Source organism: Mesocricetus auratus, unplaced genomic scaffold (genome assembly GCF_017639785.1).
Source record: "Mesocricetus auratus isolate SY011 unplaced genomic scaffold, BCM_Maur_2.0 Super-Scaffold_100676, whole genome shotgun sequence".
NCBI classification, from domain to species: domain Eukaryota; kingdom Metazoa; phylum Chordata; class Mammalia; order Rodentia; family Cricetidae; genus Mesocricetus; species Mesocricetus auratus.
Genome location: NW_024429266.1, coordinates 109,139,026 through 109,157,314, shown reverse-complemented (window position 1 = coordinate 109,157,314; position 18,289 = coordinate 109,139,026). Strand labels below are relative to the sequence as shown.

Genomic DNA, 18,289 nt, shown 5'->3' with positions numbered 1-18,289 from the left:
AAAATTATTTCATGAAGATGATGGAGACCCTCAAAGAAGAAACGAGGAAATCCCTTAAAGAAATAGAAGAAAAAACAAACAAAAAATCCATGAAATGGGGGAAAAATTCAAGAAATAAACAAATCTCTCAAAGAATCTAAAGAGCACCAAGAAAAAACAACCAAGAAAATTAAGGAAACAGCTCAAACAGTTGAAGGATTGAAAGCTGAAATAGAAACGATAAAGAAAACACAGAATGAAGGGATGCTGGAAATAGAAAAGCTCAGTAAACGGTCTGGAACTACAGATGCAAGTATCACCAATAGAATACAAGAGATAGAAGAGAGAATCTCAGGTGTTGAAGACTCATTAGAGGATATAGAGTCGACAACCAAAGAAAATCTCAAAACCAACAAATCCTTAACACAAAATATCCAGGAAATATGGGACACCGTGAAGAAGCCAAACCTGAGAATAATAGGTATAGAAGAAGGTGAAGAACTTCAACTTAAAGGTACAGAAAACATATTCAACAAAATCATAGAAGAAAACTTCCCTAACCTAAAGAAAGATATGCCTATGAAAGTACAAGAATCTTACAGAACACCAAATAGGCTTGACCAGAAAAAGAAGTCATCTCGCCATATAATAATCAAAACATCAAACCTACAGAGTAAAGAGAAAATATTAAGAGCAGCTAAAGAAAAAGGCCAAGTAACATGCAAAGGCAGACCTATCCGAATTACACCTGACTTCTCAATGGAAACGATGAAAGCCAGAAGATCCTGGTCAGATGTCCTACAAACGCTAAGGGAACAAGGATGCCAGCCCAGACTACTATATCCAGCAAAGCTCTCAATTACCATAGATGGAGAAAACAAAATATTCCATGACAAAGCCAGATTTAAACAATACGTATCCATGAATCCAGCTCTACAGAAAATGCTAGAAGGAAAACCTAGAGCCAAGGAAGATAACTACATTCACAAAGACACAGGCAATATATAATCATACTTTACAAAACACCAAAAGAAAAAGGGAGGAGAAACTACACAAAATAACTTCACTAACAATAAATCAAGCGCAAACAAGGATCACCAATCAATGGTCATTAATATCCCTCAATGTCAACGGCCTCAACTTGCCTATAAAAAGACACAGACTAGCAGAATGGATACGAAGACAGAACCCTTCCTTCTGCTGCATACAAGAAACACATCTCAACACCAAAGACAGATGTTATCTCAGAGTAAAGGGCTGGGAAAAGATCTTCCAATCAAACGGCCCCAAGAAACAAGCAGGCGTAGCAATCCTAATATCTAACAAATTAGACTTCAAATTAAAATCAATCAAAAGAGATGAAGAAGGACACTTCATATTCATCAAAGGAAAAATACATCAAGACGAAGTCTCGATTTTAAACATCTACGCCCCAAATACAAAGGCACCTACATTCGTGAAAGAAACATTACTAAAGCTCAAAATGCACATAAAATCTCACACACTAATAGTAGGAGACTTCAACACTCCGCTCTCACCGCTAGACAGGACCTCCAGACAGAAACTTAACAAAGAAAGAAAAGAATTAATAGAAGTTATGACCCAACTGGGTTTAACAGACATCTATAGAACACTCCACCCAAATACAAAGGGATATACCTTCTTCTCGACACCACATGGAACCTTCTCTAAAATTGACCACATAATAGGAAACATAGCAAATCTCCACAGATACAAAAAAATTGGGATAACCCCTTGCATCTTATCAGACCACCATGCATTAACATTAGAATTCAACAATAACACAAATCGCAGAAACCCTACAAACTCATGGAGATTGAACAATGCACAATTGCACCATCCCTGGGTAAAGGAACAAATAAAAAAAGAAATTAAAGACTTCCTCGATTTCAATGAGAATGAAGACACAACATACACAAACTTATGGGACACTTTGAAAAGCAGTGCTGAGAGGAAAGTTTATAGCACTAAGTGCCCACATGAAAAAAACTGGAGAACAGTCATCCTAGAGAATTAATAGCACAGCTGAATGTTCTAGAACAAAAAGAAGCAAACTCCCCCAGGAGGAGCAGACGCCAGGAAATAATCAAATTGAGGGCTGAAATCAATCAAGTAGAAACCAGGAAAACACTGAGAAGAATCAATGAAACAAAGAGTTGGTCTTTGAGAAAATCAACAAAATAGACAAACCTCTGTCCAAACTAACCAAAAGACAGAGAGAGAACATGCTAATTAACAAAATCAGGGATGAAAAAGGGGACATAACAACGGACTCTGAGGAAATCAAGAGAATCATCAGGGCATACTTTGAAAATCTGTACTCCACAAAATTTGAAAATTTAAAGGAAATGGACAATTTCCTGGATAGATATCACTTGCCAAAACTAAATCAAGAACAGATAAATAATCTAAACAGACCTATAACCCCTAATGAAATAGAAGTAGTCATCAAAAGTCTCCCAAACAAGAAAAGCCCAGGCCCAGATGGCTTCAGTGCAGAATTCTACCAGAAATTCAAAGAAGAGCTCATTCCAATACTCGTCAAAGTATTCCACACAATAGAAGCAGGAGGCTCAATGCCAAACTCTTTCTACGAGGCTACAATTACCTTGATACCCAAGCCACACAAAGACACAACTAAGAAAGAGAACTATAGACCAATTTCCCTCATGAACATTGATGCAAAAATACTCAATAAAATACTTGCAAACCCGATTCAAGAACACATCAGAAAAATCATCCACCATGATCAAGCAGGCTTCATTCCAGGAATGCAGGGATGGTTCAACATTAGAAAATCTATCAATGTAATCCACCATATTAACAATCTGCAAAAGAAAAACCACATGATCATCTCACTAGATGCTGAAAAAGCCTTTGACAAAATCCAGCACCCCTTCATGATAAAGGTCCTAGAGAGATCAGGGATAAGAGGAACGTACCTGAATATAATAAAAGCAATATACAGTAAACCAACAGCTAACATCAAACTAAATGGAGAGAAACTCAAAGCAATTCCTCTAAAATCAGGAACAAGACAAGGCTGTCCACTCTCTCCATATCTCTTCAATATTGTACTTGAAGTTCTAGCTACAGCAATAAGACAACAAAAGGAGATAAAGGGGATACAAATAGGAAAAGAAGAAGTCAAACTTTCACTATTTGCAGATGATATGATAGTTTACATAAATGACCTAAAAAACTCCGCAAGGTTACTCCTAGAGCTGATAAACACCTTCAGCAATGTGGCAGGATACAAGGTAAACTCAAAAAAATCAGTGGCCCTATTATATACAGGTGATGAAGTGACTGAGAAAGAAATCAGAGAAACATCACTTTTTACAATAGCCAAAAACAGCATCAAATATCTGGGGATAATGTTAACCAAGGAAGTGAAAGACCTGTATATCAAGAACTTTGTGTCTTTGAAGAAAGAAATCAAAGAAGATACCAGAAAATGGAAAGATCTCCCATGCTCTTGGATTGGTAGGATCAACATAATAAAAATGGCAATCTTGCCAAAAGCAGTCTATAGATTCAATGCAATCCCTATCAAAATTCCATCACAATTCTTCAAGGACCTGGAAAGAACATTAATCAACTTTATATGGAAAAACAAAAGGCCCAGGATAGCCAAAACATCCCTATACAATAAAGGAACTTCAGGAGGCATCACCATACCTGACTTCAAGCTCTATTATAGAGCTATAGTCCTGAAAACAGCTTGGTATTGGCACAAAAATAGGCAGGTAGACCAATGGAACCGAATCGAAAGCCCTAATTTTAACCCACACACCTATGAACACCTGATTTTTGACAAAGAAGCTAAAACTGTACAGTGGAAAAAGAAAGCATCTTCAACAAATGGTGCTGGCATAACTGGGTAGTGGTATGCAGAAGACTGCAGATAGATCCATGTTTATCGCCTTGTACAAAACTTAAGTCCAAATGGATCAAAGATCTCAACATACATCCAGCCACACTGAAACTTTTAGAAGAGAAAGTGGGAGATACTCTTCAACGAGTTGGTACAGGAGACCACTTCCTAAACATAACACCAGTGGCACAGGCACTGAGATCGACAATTAACAAATGGGACCTTCTGAAACTAAAAAGCTTCTGTAAGGCAAAGGACACAGTCAAAAAGACAAAAAGGCAGGCCACAGAATGGGAAAAGATATTCACTAACCCTACATCTGACAGAGGGCTAATCTCCAAAATTTACAAAGAACTCAAGAAACAAGTCTCCAAAACACCAAAGGATCCACTTGAAAGGTGGGGTACAGAACTAAATAGAGAATTCTCAGTAGAGGAGGCTAAAATGGCCAAGAGACACTTAAGAAAGTGCTCAACATCCTTAGCCATCAGGGAAATGCAAATCAAAACAACTCTGAGATACCATCTTACTCCTGTCAGAATGGCTAGAATCAAAAACACCAATGACAATTTATGCTGGAGAGGATGTGGAGAGAGAGGAACACTCCCCCACTGCTGGTGGGAATGCCGACTCATACAGCCTCTTTGGAAATCAGTATGGAGATTCCTCAGGAAAATGGGAATTAATCTACCACTAGACCCAGCAATTCCACTCTTAGGCATTTATCCAAATGAGGCAGGTTCATACAACAAGGGCATCTGCTCCACTATGTTCATAGCAGCATTGTTTGTAATAGCCAGAACCTGGAAGCAACCTAGATGCCCCTCAACTGAAGAGTGGATAGAGAAAATGTGGTACATTTACACAATGGAGTATTACTCAGCAGAAAAAAACAATGGAATCTTGAAATTCGCAGGGAAATGGATAGCACTGGAAGAAACCATCCTGAGTGAGGTAACCCAGTCGCAAAAAGACAAACATGGTATGTACTCACTCATATATGGATTTTAGATATGGATCAGGATAGTGCCAGTCTGCACTTCCACAGATAGAGAGTCTGGGAAACAGGAAAGAACCTAAAAGATATGCATATATGCATAGTACCCAAGAGAAGAGGATGGAGACAAGATCCTCTGAATGGATGGGGAACACGGCGAGGGGTGGGGGGGAGTGGGACCTGGGAAGAATAGAGGGGGTAAAGAGGAAGGGAGTTGGTCATGGGGGAACAGGAAGTTGAGGGGGTGGGGGTAGAATAGGGGGAAGAGGGAATCATAGGATCGAAGACAGATCAGGCACCAGAGTGACCTCGAATGATCTAAAGGTATAACATCAATTGGCAAGCTAAGCAAAGTGGAGGGACCACCTCGAATGCCCATTCCTGATAATGAACTTGATGTCTATAACCATCCGGGAGCCTTCATCCTGTGACTGATGGAAGCAGAGGCAAACACACAATTAATCACTGAACTGAACCCAAGGAACCCAGTGACAGAGAGAGAGGAGTGATGAGCAAATTGGCAAAGAATGGGCTGGCAAAACCAGCAGAGACAGCTGATCTGAACAGGGGAGTGCTCTTGGACCCCAGACCGACAGTGGGGAGGCCAGCATGGGACTGTTCTGGACCCCCCAAACGTGAGTGTCAGTGAGAAGGCCTGGGCAACCTATGGGGCCCTGAGCTGTGGATCAGTGTCTATCCCTGATATACAAACAGTCTTCGTGTGCCTATAGCACAAAGAGGGATGCTCTCTCAGCCTGGACTCTTAGGGGAGTGCCTGGACCCTACCCAGAGTAAAATGACAGACTCTGATATCCCCTATGTGGAAGGATTTGGCAATAGGGTGGGAGGGAGGGGGGGGAAGGAGAGTGCGGGAAGAGGGGAGGGAGAGGGAACTGGGATTGACATGTAAAACAAGCTATTTAAAATTAAAATAAAAAATGATAAAAAAATCTTTAAATAGTTGAGAGAAAGCCTAGGAGGCAGGGCATGGGTGGTGGACTGGGCTTTCAGACGTGAGAGTTTCCCAAGACGCAATTAATGTCATTGAGCAAAGAAAAGGCAGGCAATATAAATGAGGTAGCTGATTCATGGATGTTAGTCCATGAACAGAGGGCAGCAAATGTAATATGAAGAATGAGTGAACACTAAAACCAGAAACAGTGAAAACAATAAAATCTGGGAGAAGGATTTAATGATAGGAGAGATGGATTGTGGTGATTTTTGTTAATTCATTTACTTTTCTACTGGTTTTTCAATTCTTTACATATTATCAACAGTAAATGTTAATAAAGTCATGTGATGGCTACTCTTGATTGTCAAATTGACAGAATTCAGAATCACCATGGAAACAAGCCTCTTGGAATGTCTGGGAGTTTGTAGATTATGTTAGACCCATTTTAAACGTGGGTGATATTATCAACAGCCTCCTGACCTGCCTCATACTCTGCCCCATGCCTTCCCAACCATGTCTTTCTTAAGTTGCTTTGGTCATGTACTTTGTAGCACAATGAGAGAAGTAAATATTACAGTTATGTTGTGGCTATAACTTGTATTCTCACCTAAGGGAGCGTGTTGGCCAATGTGTGTCTAAATGACCCATCAAACCAAGTCAGTCAATTGGACCTTTCTAATGGAAATGCATACACAGTATGACCCAGGTATGCAGGACTCCCAGAAGTTAAGGGGTGGGTGGTCAACTCTTCAGCAGGAGTAATAGGGGTAGACCCACTAGCTCAGATCCCTGTACCATGCAGTGTTCTCCACAATACTATGAAAGGAACATTAGTCCTTGAACTAGTCTTTTCTATGGTAAGTACATCTTAAGTCTCAATCTTGCTGGCTCCATTGATTGATTGCTATTTAATTGCCAATTCTATTAATTAATTCAGACTGTGCATGAAACTTATGTCTGTTGAGTGCATATCAGGAAAGTGGAAACAGAAATGAAAAGTCAGTATGAGAGCCGGGCTTGTCTTTTCTCTCAAATTTGCAAAAAAAATTGTATTAAGCTGAATACATTTCTATTCTTTTCCCAATGGCAAAGATGAATAAGAACCAGCGTCCCTTCCAAAAGAGGGCTCTGGAGGCGGAAGAAGGAGCCCAGGGCTTGAATTCTGTGGCCGTGTGTGAAAGGGGAGGCATGGGCAGGTCTGCTCAGTTCTCACTTAAATGCACAGTTCTCTTTAGCCGTGACTTCTCAACCTGCAGAGGGGGCATGGGCAGCCATGTCACCTTGAAACAGGCATCCTCATGTGACCACACCAAAGTACCTCAGTCTAATGCTGGCTGTGGTAGTGGTGGTAGAACACTGTTTCCTTACAGAGCTGGGGACAGAGGTAGAGTCTGTCTCACTGCACCACATCAGCCAACAATGCTGCATCCTCGGAGCTCTGAAGAAACATCTGCTCTTGTCTTCAGCCTCCTACTGGGAAGCCTGGATCCAGTGAAGCATCATGACTGTCTGATGGGGGGTGTCCTTCTGTATATATGTTTCTCTTACTGGCTGATGAATAAAACACTGATTGGCCAGTAGCCAGGCAGGGAGTATAGGAGGGGCTACAGACAAGGAGAATTCTTGGGAGAGGAGAGAGAGAGAAGCCACGAAGATATGCTGTGTAGCAGAGGAAGGAGTAACAGATCTGGACCCTCCTCTGGTAAGATAAGACCACGCGGAAATAGTTACACTAATAGAAATGGGTTAATAATTAAGATAGGGCTAGCCAGTAAGAAGTTCTAGCCATCGGCCAAACAGTTTAATAATTAATATGTCTCTGTGTTTTTTGGGGGGCAGGACCTGGAGGACCAGAAAACTCCATCTTCACTCTCCCTTGCCTCCTGAGGACCAGGATATCCCCTCTCCTGTCAACTCTGTCTCCCATGTGCTTAGAATTTGTGGGATAACCCAGGGTAACCTCATCCACAAAAGACCCTCCCTTCTTTGCCAAGAACATTCTCATGTCAGGGGTTTGAATGTAAAGGTCTTTGTGAAGACACTGTCTAGCCCACTACCTGTATCCTGTCAAGTCTCTCTTCTGTTTGCTACTAGTCAGGACTTTAGGAGCCCCTCTGCATATGTATTCACTGAGCTCATGAGGATGTGAAGGAGCTGGGCACATGGTCTGCAGAGATGGCTTAGAAGTTAAAAGCACCCGGTCTTCTTTCAGAGGATCCGGTATCTGCATGGTGGCTCACAATCACCTGTAACTTCAATTTCAGGGGATAGGATGCCCTCTTCTGACTTGTGTAGGTGTTGCATGCTCACACCAAGGCATACATACACCCCCATATAACTAAATAAATACATTTGAAGCAAAAACACCTAAGTGATAAGAAACAAGTGGGAAAGAGACTGATAAGTCTGTATTCTATACATGATGAGTTAACAAACTCTGGCAATTTTATCATAAGGTTCCTTCAGAGAGGCCCAGGGCTTGCAGGGTCTGAATCCGTGATGTGAGAAGTACAAGTGTACTCTTGACTCCTGAAGATGCCACAACTGTTGGGTCCAGTGGGGTTTAAGGCAACATCTCTGCTTCTAAGGAAGTCAGTGCCCACTTCAGCCTAGAGCATCCTCTGGTCCCTGACTTGCCTGGTTCACTGTGGCCCATTTATCTTCCATTTCATTACACGAACATCCCTATGTTTCTGACTCTGAACTAGTACTGGCATAGACTCCAAAACGCTTGCCTTGGTGACTGTCCTGCTAGGCTGCTCACTAACCCATCACCCAGTATGTCAGCCAGTATCTTGGAGTGCATTGTCCTGGATGTGTGTCCCATTACTTTGTAATTTTCCAGTATATGCTCTTGGTGACAGTTTCCAGAGAAAACAGGGAACACCATGGTAAGATTTACTCCTTCCTATGGGTTATGTGTCTTTAAAATTGGGGCATAATAGAACAGGTCCTGAAAATTATCTTTTACAAATAAACTCCCAGTTATGTTGGCCTTGGCTGGTGGCCTTAATGTGCACATGAATAAGTGTGTATCGTCGTCTTTAAGGAAAATAGGCATTTAGTGCAAGGGTTCCATAAATAAGCAAGCAGTATTAGACATTTCTTCTAGAGTTAATGAGTAGAAGTCAAAAGAAATCCAAGGATGCTTCCAAGGACCCACTGCTCAGTCTGTCAGAGTCTGCAACTCACTTTAAAGTCAGTGGCTGCATAAACCAAGCCCTCTGACAGAACTCCTTCAGGTCAGCTTCAGCTGCAAGAGCCATTTGAATGCACTGCTCAGGTTCAAGGTTTGCGGATCACAGAGTTTGGGTAGTTCAAATCTAGGGGTTTCTCTTGTGTGGTGGACATGAGGGTTGCCTTCCCGGAAGCAACTGCTTTCATCTTCTCACTCCACAGACCCAGATTCCCAGAAACTACCATAGCCATAATTTCTGGGAGACATAGATTCATCAAATGACTCACCTCCTGCTCGTCCCAGGGACATAGTTTCTTCAGTGTTGGAGAAAGTGAGTGTCCCTCCTTAGTTCCCTGTGTGGGTCATGCAGGCTAGAGGTTGCTCTAGCCCCTCAGTCAGTGAGCTGAGGATAACGGTAGAGATGGGTGGAGACAAGATGACTGGGGCTGACCTGAGCCACCAAATTAGGCAAGGACCTGCTTTGTGCATCAATACAGACACCTTCAAACTAGACAATGTTAGTTCCCATTCTGGTATGCCACATATAATTAATAAATATCCATCACTGCAGATCAATGCGGGCTGACCCAAGACTTCCTCTGAGGCCCTGATGTGTGGAGAAGGAAGACAGTTCCTTCTGTAAAACCAGGAATATGGTTGGCAGATCAATTAATGGCCTTGGGAGAGGAGCAGTATCGACTCCCTAGAAACCAACGCTTCCCTTTTAAAGGGCTCTGGTTATCAGCCCCAAGGCTTCTGTGTGTTCCATCTGCAATGTCCTTGAGATACACTGTGTTTCCTTGGTGCAACATTGCTTGGTTAGCCTCCTGCTGACTTTGTCCCATTGTATGATACTTGTCTGACGACTCTATCCCATTTTTCCCCTCTGAAAACTATATATAAGATGTGGCACATTTTAATAAACTTTCTTGGCATAAGGCATACCCTGTTCAAGACCTCCTAACACCAAATTTGCTATCTTCTTTATTTTGTTGATGCCTTGGTCCTCCCCCTCAATGGCCTGTTATTGAAGAACAACCTGCTAGTGCAGGTTAGCAGACAGTCTACAGACATTCAGGAATACTCAGGGTGTATTCTTGTCCACCCTTCCCTTTTCTCCCCAGGGACAGGATGACATAAAGCAACTTTCAGACTCTAGAAATGGTTGTGATGGAGACCTCTATACGGACAGTGGGAGGAACCAGAGTCCCATCTCAGAGCTCACACCGGATGTCCACGTCTTTCTCTCTCTGTCACCACAGAATCCCTTTATCTCTTCATCAGCCTTTGCATTGAATTGACCACTCACTGTGGCCCTCCTTGTCTTCCAAGCCAGGCTATCTTTGAACAACACGCATGCTAGTGATGGGTCAGGGTGACCTCCTGGATTTTCTCTTATCTCCAATGGGCATAATCTTTTCTCAATTGTGGACATGAAAAAGAATGTAATTTCTCAGCTAAGACAGTTGGTCACTGGCATTGCATTTAAATAGAACTGTGGGGACATTCCAGCACAAGTAATCTGTACATTATGTTTCTATTATCAAATACCCATTCATTATCTTTGCTTCTGGGAGTGTGGCCTGGCCTTGTACCTAGTCTTCAGTATGATTCTCAGAGTCAGTGGCTTTCCCATCAAACTTCTCTGGAGTGTGCTCAGTGAGAAGGCAAAGTCTGAAATATCCTAATGCAACTCAGACCCCATCATGTCTTCAGACCCCTTGGAGTGCTCATCATTCTGGTCAGTCTCCTCAGATTGCAGGAACTGCAGCTGCCCTGAATGGTATACACCAGACAATAGTGCGACTTACAGCTGCTGTAGTTAATATCAGAAAATTAAAGGGGTAACTTTAAATCTATTATCCAGAAGAGAAATTTGGAAAAGAACATGGCCCAACAAAGGATAGAGGCATGACAAGCAGAAAGGTCACATTCCCTTCAAGACCCTTCAGAGACAGATGAATAGTGAACAATTGATGACTGCCAGCCTGCACCATAGAGCAAGGTACCTTGCCTGTCAGAATCGCCAAGAGACCCTCCCAGAACCCCACTGCCCCAGAGCAACCCTCCCACTAGATCCTGCTTGGGGAGTTGGAGCTGGGTTGTGAGCACAGGGAAATGGTCACAGATAGACCAAAGCAAATGAGTTCTGAACTGAGTGTGGAGTGAGCATGTTCTAGACTCAGGGTTTCCAGGACACAAGGTCAGAATCTGTGAGTGCTTGGAAAACATTTGCTTCAGAAGTTTTCTTGACTCTATCAAAATGAACGCAATTCTTGGGAGGGGGCAGAGGTAATGCCATGGGCTGTGCCCAAAACTGCTTGCATATATATATATATATATATATATATATGCATATATATCCTCAATGTATTGCTGCTCCTATGAGGACTCTGAACTGCAGCCCTCTCCCCTCCTGTGGTACCCTGAGCTCAGCCCCACCCTGCTCTTTGGTTTTATTTTCCATACTAACAGCAACACGTGGGGCTCTTTGCCTCCTTGCTTTTAACTCAAAGAGAACACATGGATTTACACTTTGTACATTTTCTCAGTGATTAGCTCAGTGGTTGCAGCTCCTAATGGGATTATTAATGTTGGAAGAGGGCAAGCTTAGCTCTGTGGGTTCTGCATCTGAGGAGATCTGGGGACACATCAGAGCCGTGCAGGAAGAACACCTGGTACAGTCAAAACAAAAGCTTCTACTTTGCTCTAGGAGAGGGGACACAGAAGTGGCATGCCAGGAGGGCCCTATAGTATGGGTTTTGTGTTGAGCATTCACCCTGCCTGGTCCTCTCAAGCCAGGACACATAGTTCCCTAACAGCACAACCTACAGACAGACACTATGCATAAACATCTCCAGAACAAAAGGGCTAGACAAGGCTCTTCTGTTTATTTCAACAGAAGAATAAAGGAAACAGCCCCTTTCCAAGCCTTCTTGGAATACAGACCCAACCGAGACTCCAGCTGCCATCTACAGCATCTTTCTCTGATAGATAGTGTCACCATCTGACAGAACCTTTTGCAGTGACTGTATTCTCTACGGGGCTTAGAGGAGGCTGCTCTGTGGTTGCTCCTATGGCATGGGAGTGATATAAAGCTCCATCAGGATTACCTGTTAGGAAGGTCCCAGGAGCCATGTTTCAGGTCTAGACATTTTCATGCTCTATGTTCCATGGCCCTGTTTCTGTCTCCATCTACCACACTCCACTCTTGAGCAATGCTCACGAGAGCCCTTGATTCTGGGGAGGTGAGCTTGGCAAAATTTCACCCCAGGCAGGAGAATCTCAGAACCATTGCCCCATTCTAAGTCCCAAGGAACGGGACATGGCCACAGGAACAAAGCTGTGAACGGCACTTGTCATCAAAGCCCATCTCTGCTCCGGGGAAAGCAAAGACAGTCCCATGCTCCCCAGATCCAGAGAGAGCCCAGTTCCTTTGTATTAATTAAGTCCCTGGAGTTGCTCTGGTCCCTGCTGCATCCACTCAGAAGCAGCGCTCACAAAACAAGTGTTTGTCTTCCCTGATCTGCCCACGGTTCCTTCCACACCGATCACCTTCTGCCTAAAGAGGTCAAAAGAGGGCATCAGGTTGGAGTTGCAAGTGGTTGTGTGCCACCTGACACGGGTACTGAGAGCTGCGGTGCCTGACATCTCAGCAGCAGAGCCATCTCCAGGCCCCTGCAACGTCTTTATACATTATACAGTTTTCTGCCAGCTTTCTGTGTATCTATCCTCACAAGGAACACTGGTCTGCAGTTCTTACTTTTCCATGGTAGTGCATGCCACCTTTTCATAAAGATACCCATTTATTTCACTTGCATCTTGGTCTAATGGCCTAACCACCTGCATGCATTTCATACCTATCTCTTGTTCCCCTGCATTGCGGTGTCTGCTCACTCTCCCGCCTTGAAGTCTAATCCATGTGTGGCCAGCTTACTGAGGCCTGGAGTGATGCTACACCTGCACATGAGCATCTAGAGCGATGACAATGGAGTACACAGCACATACTGCTACCTACGGCCCCTGCATTGCCCCATGACACTTCCACACGGCTATCTTACAAGCAAAGGCTTCCTTTCCCACCACTCTGGGAGGCTTACCCCACATTCCATTGTACCCACAAATGTGGAGATAAAATAACAATAATAATAATAAAAACTAAACTAAACAAAAAGACCTTTCTGTCCCTGAGGCTCCCAAGCAAGTCTGCCTTGGCTACTGCACAGGCCATGTAGGCGAACTCAATGCTTTCAGGACACTGCTCTGGATTCTAGTAAGGTTTTTGTTTTTCTTACTTGAGAGAATTTCATCTCTGGATTCATCAGTATTTAACTATATTAGTGTTACCTAATCAGTCATTTGTCCTTGGTTCTCAGTCATCATGTGTTGCTTGAACATTTTCTTAATTCTTCCTTTCTCTACCACCCAGATAGGAGATACTAAATTATTTCTAATGTCTCTACCTTTAATTTCAAGATGAGTAAGCAACAGCCAATATTTAATTTATGCCATTTTTATCTAGTCAACAACTATATAAAATTTAAAGTATATAAAATGGATTTGCTTTCATTTAAAACAAACTATAACCTCTTACAATGGTATAATCAAAACCAGAATCTGGTAAGAATAAATGGTACAGTCAGAAGCTACTTAGGAAGTATTCCCTAGTAAAACTGCCCACTCCAAGATGCTCGTGGCTGGGTCTCTTGAAAGCTTCCATACCTGGTGTCAGCAGTATGACTGAGGTGACGATCAGGGAGCAGATGACCAGGATGACGAGCAGTGCAATTGCAATTCCTTTCCAGTTTCTCTGCGGAGGGTTACTCCCCACCAGCTCCTAAGAAACACAGGAAGGAAAAGCTCAGTGAGTATGACAAAGGGGACAGCTGCAGTGTCGTTCGTGACACAGGGCAGTGGCAGAGGTGTCTGCCGCTAGCTATTCTCCGGTCCTTCTTCCTGCAGCACCCCAGGGACCTGCTCTGTCCCTTCTCATGTCAGGGACGGATTGTCTCCACAATGACTCTGACATGATGCCATTTTAAAAAGAATTACTGCTGCCCCCCACCCCCATGCAAAATACCAGTATGAACTAGAATACCGCACAGGGTAGCCTGAAGACTCTGTCAAAGCCCCATGGAGTCTCCATGGAATCTCACGCTAGTGTGATGAACATTGCCAGCCCGAGGTCTTCTCTTCCCCCTTTCTTTCTTCATGTCCACACCACTTTACATCCACACCGCACTCTGACCAGCAGCTTGAATATTTAGTTAGCACATACTGTGTGTCAACTTCTACGTGTGGCACTGATCATGAGCCTGGTATTCCTTCTGCAGCCCTGTGAGCAAGCTGCGGCATTCCTCAGGTCTCACTTCCCTGGGTCTGTCACCTGTCCTATTCTCTCGCATCCTCCGTTTTTGCAAGGGTGCAGGGTGGGAGGGATATATGGAGATATCACTAAAGGATGTCACTGGATGAACAAATCTAGGAACTAAACAGGCTTATGGCATAATGAGACTAAACTTCAGTTCCCTTAAGATTAGGGTGGTCATATAATTTATGATCCTCACTGGGATTCCTTTAAAAAATGGGGCATTGCTAATATCTAATAATAAGTACTGCATATAACAGTTAAATAGTAATAATTATCATTAATTCTATAGAAAAATCTATACAGAAAAAAGGACATATGACCTCAGTGCAACTATACATATCATCCATCTGATAATATTGCCTTTTATAGTGTCCATCATTCCAACTCATTTTAATTAAGCCAAGATAAGGTAGGATAAAGATGGTCTCTAAGCAGATACAGTGTATAAATACATCTTCATCCACAACTGGATGTTCATTTGAAGGTATGAAATGGCTACAAACCAACAAAACAGGCAACACTTGCTTACCGTGTGCCTTTCCTGGCTCAGACATACACATAATATGATATCAAGTCATGGCTCTAATTTGAGAGAACGTCAGGAGATCAGCTATTGCTCTACTATTTATCAACATCACTGCTAAATAACACAGCAATACCTCACGTACAGCAGCAAGTGCACTCAGAAATGCATGAAGAAAATGAAGAGTTTTCTGCTGTGCTCTTAGTCTCAGCACAGGAAGTTGGAGCTTTTACTTTTGCAGAGAGGACGGGGCAGCTTACAGCGTTTGGAGAGCAGCATTCGGAGAGCAGCATTCATCAAGCTGCAGACAGCTACACATTCATAACATACTTGCTTCACATGATGAACACACAACCTTACACAGCTAAAGGGACAGCAGAACAACACACAGCAGGGGTAAGAGGAGACGAACTCCCAGCAAACAAAGGAATCTCTATGACAGGAGACTTAGGTATTGGGGTGACACAGGAGGTGGCAGGTGGGTTACAGAAGGGGCTGCAGTGATGGCATGGGTATAATTTGCTGGTCACGATGGGACAGTAGGTGGTTTCACATTTTATTTTTGTTGTTGAAAGCAGAGGGGTCAACCAGATGGCCCTCTCACCAGGGAGTAGGGAATATATTTAACCCTCTCCCTTATGATAATCCATATTTCAACTCTCTCTAGCAGGCAATTTTTAGAAGCACTTTTTAGAGACTATAGAACTCTGGCTCCACAAATAGAAAAAAACAAAACAAAACAAAAACAAAAACAAAACCAACTAGCCAAACAAACAAACAAACAAAATCCCCCACGATTAGGTGACAAACAATTTTAAATGTTCGAAGAGGGTATGCATGTGCCAGCGGCTCCCTGGGCTGCCATTGAGTAGTCTATCTTGCTGCAGGGCCATTTCTGATATAATCCAGCAGGAAACCCCTCCCATCCAGGTTCTCCCCTCCTTATCACTGTGTGTCTCATAAGCACTTTTGTGTGTCTTTGCTAATTGTGTAAGTGTGAGGGGTGCAGCCATGAAGTACCAGTGAAGGCTGGATTCAATGGAACAACTCTACTTAAAGTAAAAAACCAATTCAGGGAGACATGTGTGTGTGTGTGTGTGTGTGTGTGTGTGTGTGTGTGTGTGCGCGCACATGTTCTGTGTGATATAGTCCTGCTCTCTGTAAAACCTCTGTTGATCAATCAGACTTTCTTTAGGTTAGGTAGCCCAACTTTGGAACATTGGCAATTCATCTCAGGGAAAGAAGGGCAGGCACTTCCCAGGACCATTAGGCAATGCTCTCAAGGATCCTCCTCCCCTGACCTCTATCCTCTGCCTTCTACCATGCTTCCTCTAGTTTGATTTCTGTTTCTGTAATAAAACACTCTGTCTACACACAACTTAAGGGAAGAAAGAGTTTACTTATTTGGATTACATTGCCAGATCATAATCTCCCACTGAGGAAAGTTAGGGCAAGTGCTCAAGCAGGAACTTGAAGTAGAAACCATGGAGATACACACTTTGGGGCCTGCTCAGGATCATGTTCAGTTAGCTTCCTTATACAGGACCGCCTGTTCAGGGAATGGCCTAAGCCCTCCCTTGGGTAACAACCAAGACATTTTCTCACAGACATTTCCATGGGCCACTCTGATGTTGTCAACATCTCTATTAAGACTTCATTCTTAGGTGACTCTAGGCTATGCCAAGTTGACAGTTAATGCTTTTTTCCCCCACCAGACTCTCCTGGAGCTTTTTGGATTGTCTGGGTTCCACTCATCTTTTCTCATATATTTAGAAACTTCTCCACTTGACTTATTCATATAATGTGAAACATAACACAAACATTTCAGGGTGTTCTCTTCCAACAAAGATGTAGAGGTGTCTACAGGAGATCTTGAACCCCTCAGTGAGATTCTTAAGGGGAATAGTGATCCTAGTTCCCCTAGGCATCTTCAGATGCTGCTAGGCAAGTTCTGGCTCATGTGAAATATGCAATTCAACACCGGCAGATATGCTATGTTGACTGTATGATACTAAGGGAAGTGTATGTGCTTCCTACACGACATACTCCAACAGCTGTGTTATAGGAAAATGGGCCATTAATGTGGTTGCATCTACCTGTTTCCCCAGCCCAAGTGTTGAACCCTTATTATGAAGTAGTGACTTGTTTAATACATAAAAGCCTGATAGAGTCTAGGCGATATTTTGGTAGAGAACCAAGGGTGATCAAAGTTCCTTACACTAAACAGCAAGTTGATTGGTTATTTCAAAGTAACGATTCTTAGGTGATTGCTTTTGCTCAGTTTTGGGGCTAAATTGATATCCATCTTCCAGCTGACTGATTGTTGCAATTTGCCCAAATGCATTCCTTTATATTTCCTAAAGTTGTGATGAAAAAACCTCATAAAAGATGCTATTCTGTCTTTTACTGATGGTTGTGATGATTCATTGTTTACGATTTATTAAAGTCACTGGAGATCAAAATAGCAAAGCAGCCATACTAGTTATCCATGGAAGCCAGGCAGTGGTGGCACACACCTTTAATCCCAGGACTCAGGAGACAAAGGTAGATGAATCTCTCTAAATTCAAGTCCAGGGCTATGTGAGATTGAACCTGTCTAAAAGAGTAACAGAGCTAACACCTTTAATCCCAGGACTCAGGAGAATTATTTAAGACAGAAACAGGGTCTCAGAGCTGACATTCATTCTCCAGCTACATTGAGCATAGGAAGGCATTCATTCTCCAGCCACACTGAGGACATGCAGCAGTCTGAGGTTTGGTGAGAGCTCCTGGAGACAGGATCAGCCCTTTCAGCCTGAGATAGAGTTAAGAGCTAGTGGCTGGCTGCTTTGCTTCTCTGATCTTCAGCTTGAAGCTTGAACCCCAATATCTGTCTCTGAGTTTTAATTATCATGTTACAGATGGTTTTTCCAATGGAAGAGCTACTTATGTTATTAATGGTAATATAAACAGCTCCAGCTTCAGCTCAGATAGTAGAATTACGAGCTATAGCAATGTTTTCCAGTGTTTCCTAAATAGTTCATTTAATTTGTATACTGGTAGTCATTGTATTTTTAGGCCTCCTCAAGTTATAGAAACTGTTCCCTGTATTGGAACTAGTAATGATCAGGTTAGGATGCTGTTTCAGCAAATTCAAGATTCATCAAAGAAAATTGCCATGCTTTGGGGGTCATATCAGAGCTCATTCCAATCTTCCTGCCCCACTGGCTGACAGCAATGCATCGGCTGATAAATTAACAAGGACGGTTGCTTTGTCCCACATAGAACTGGCTCGACAGCCACCTGCCCTTTATCATCAGAATAGCAGAAGTTAAAGACAACAGTTTGGCCTTACCAGAGAAATTGCTTGGCAAATTGTTAAACAATGTAATGTATGCCTACAGTGTCTGCC

General features: G+C 42.8%; 1 protein-coding gene across 5 annotated transcripts in view; it reads right to left on the bottom strand.

Annotated features, from left to right (window-relative positions):
* The window catches only part of Dpp6 (dipeptidyl peptidase like 6), an 890,647-nt gene that overhangs the window by 344,559 nt on the left and 527,799 nt on the right, over nucleotides 1-18,289 (bottom strand). For all 5 annotated transcript variants that reach the window (XM_013123747.3, XM_013123748.3, XM_005084206.4 and 2 more), the window contains exon 2: nucleotides 13,727-13,841. In XM_013123747.3, coding sequence (XP_012979201.1) covers nucleotides 13,727-13,841 — 115 coding nt within the window. The remainder of the gene's footprint in view (nucleotides 1-13,726; nucleotides 13,842-18,289) is intronic.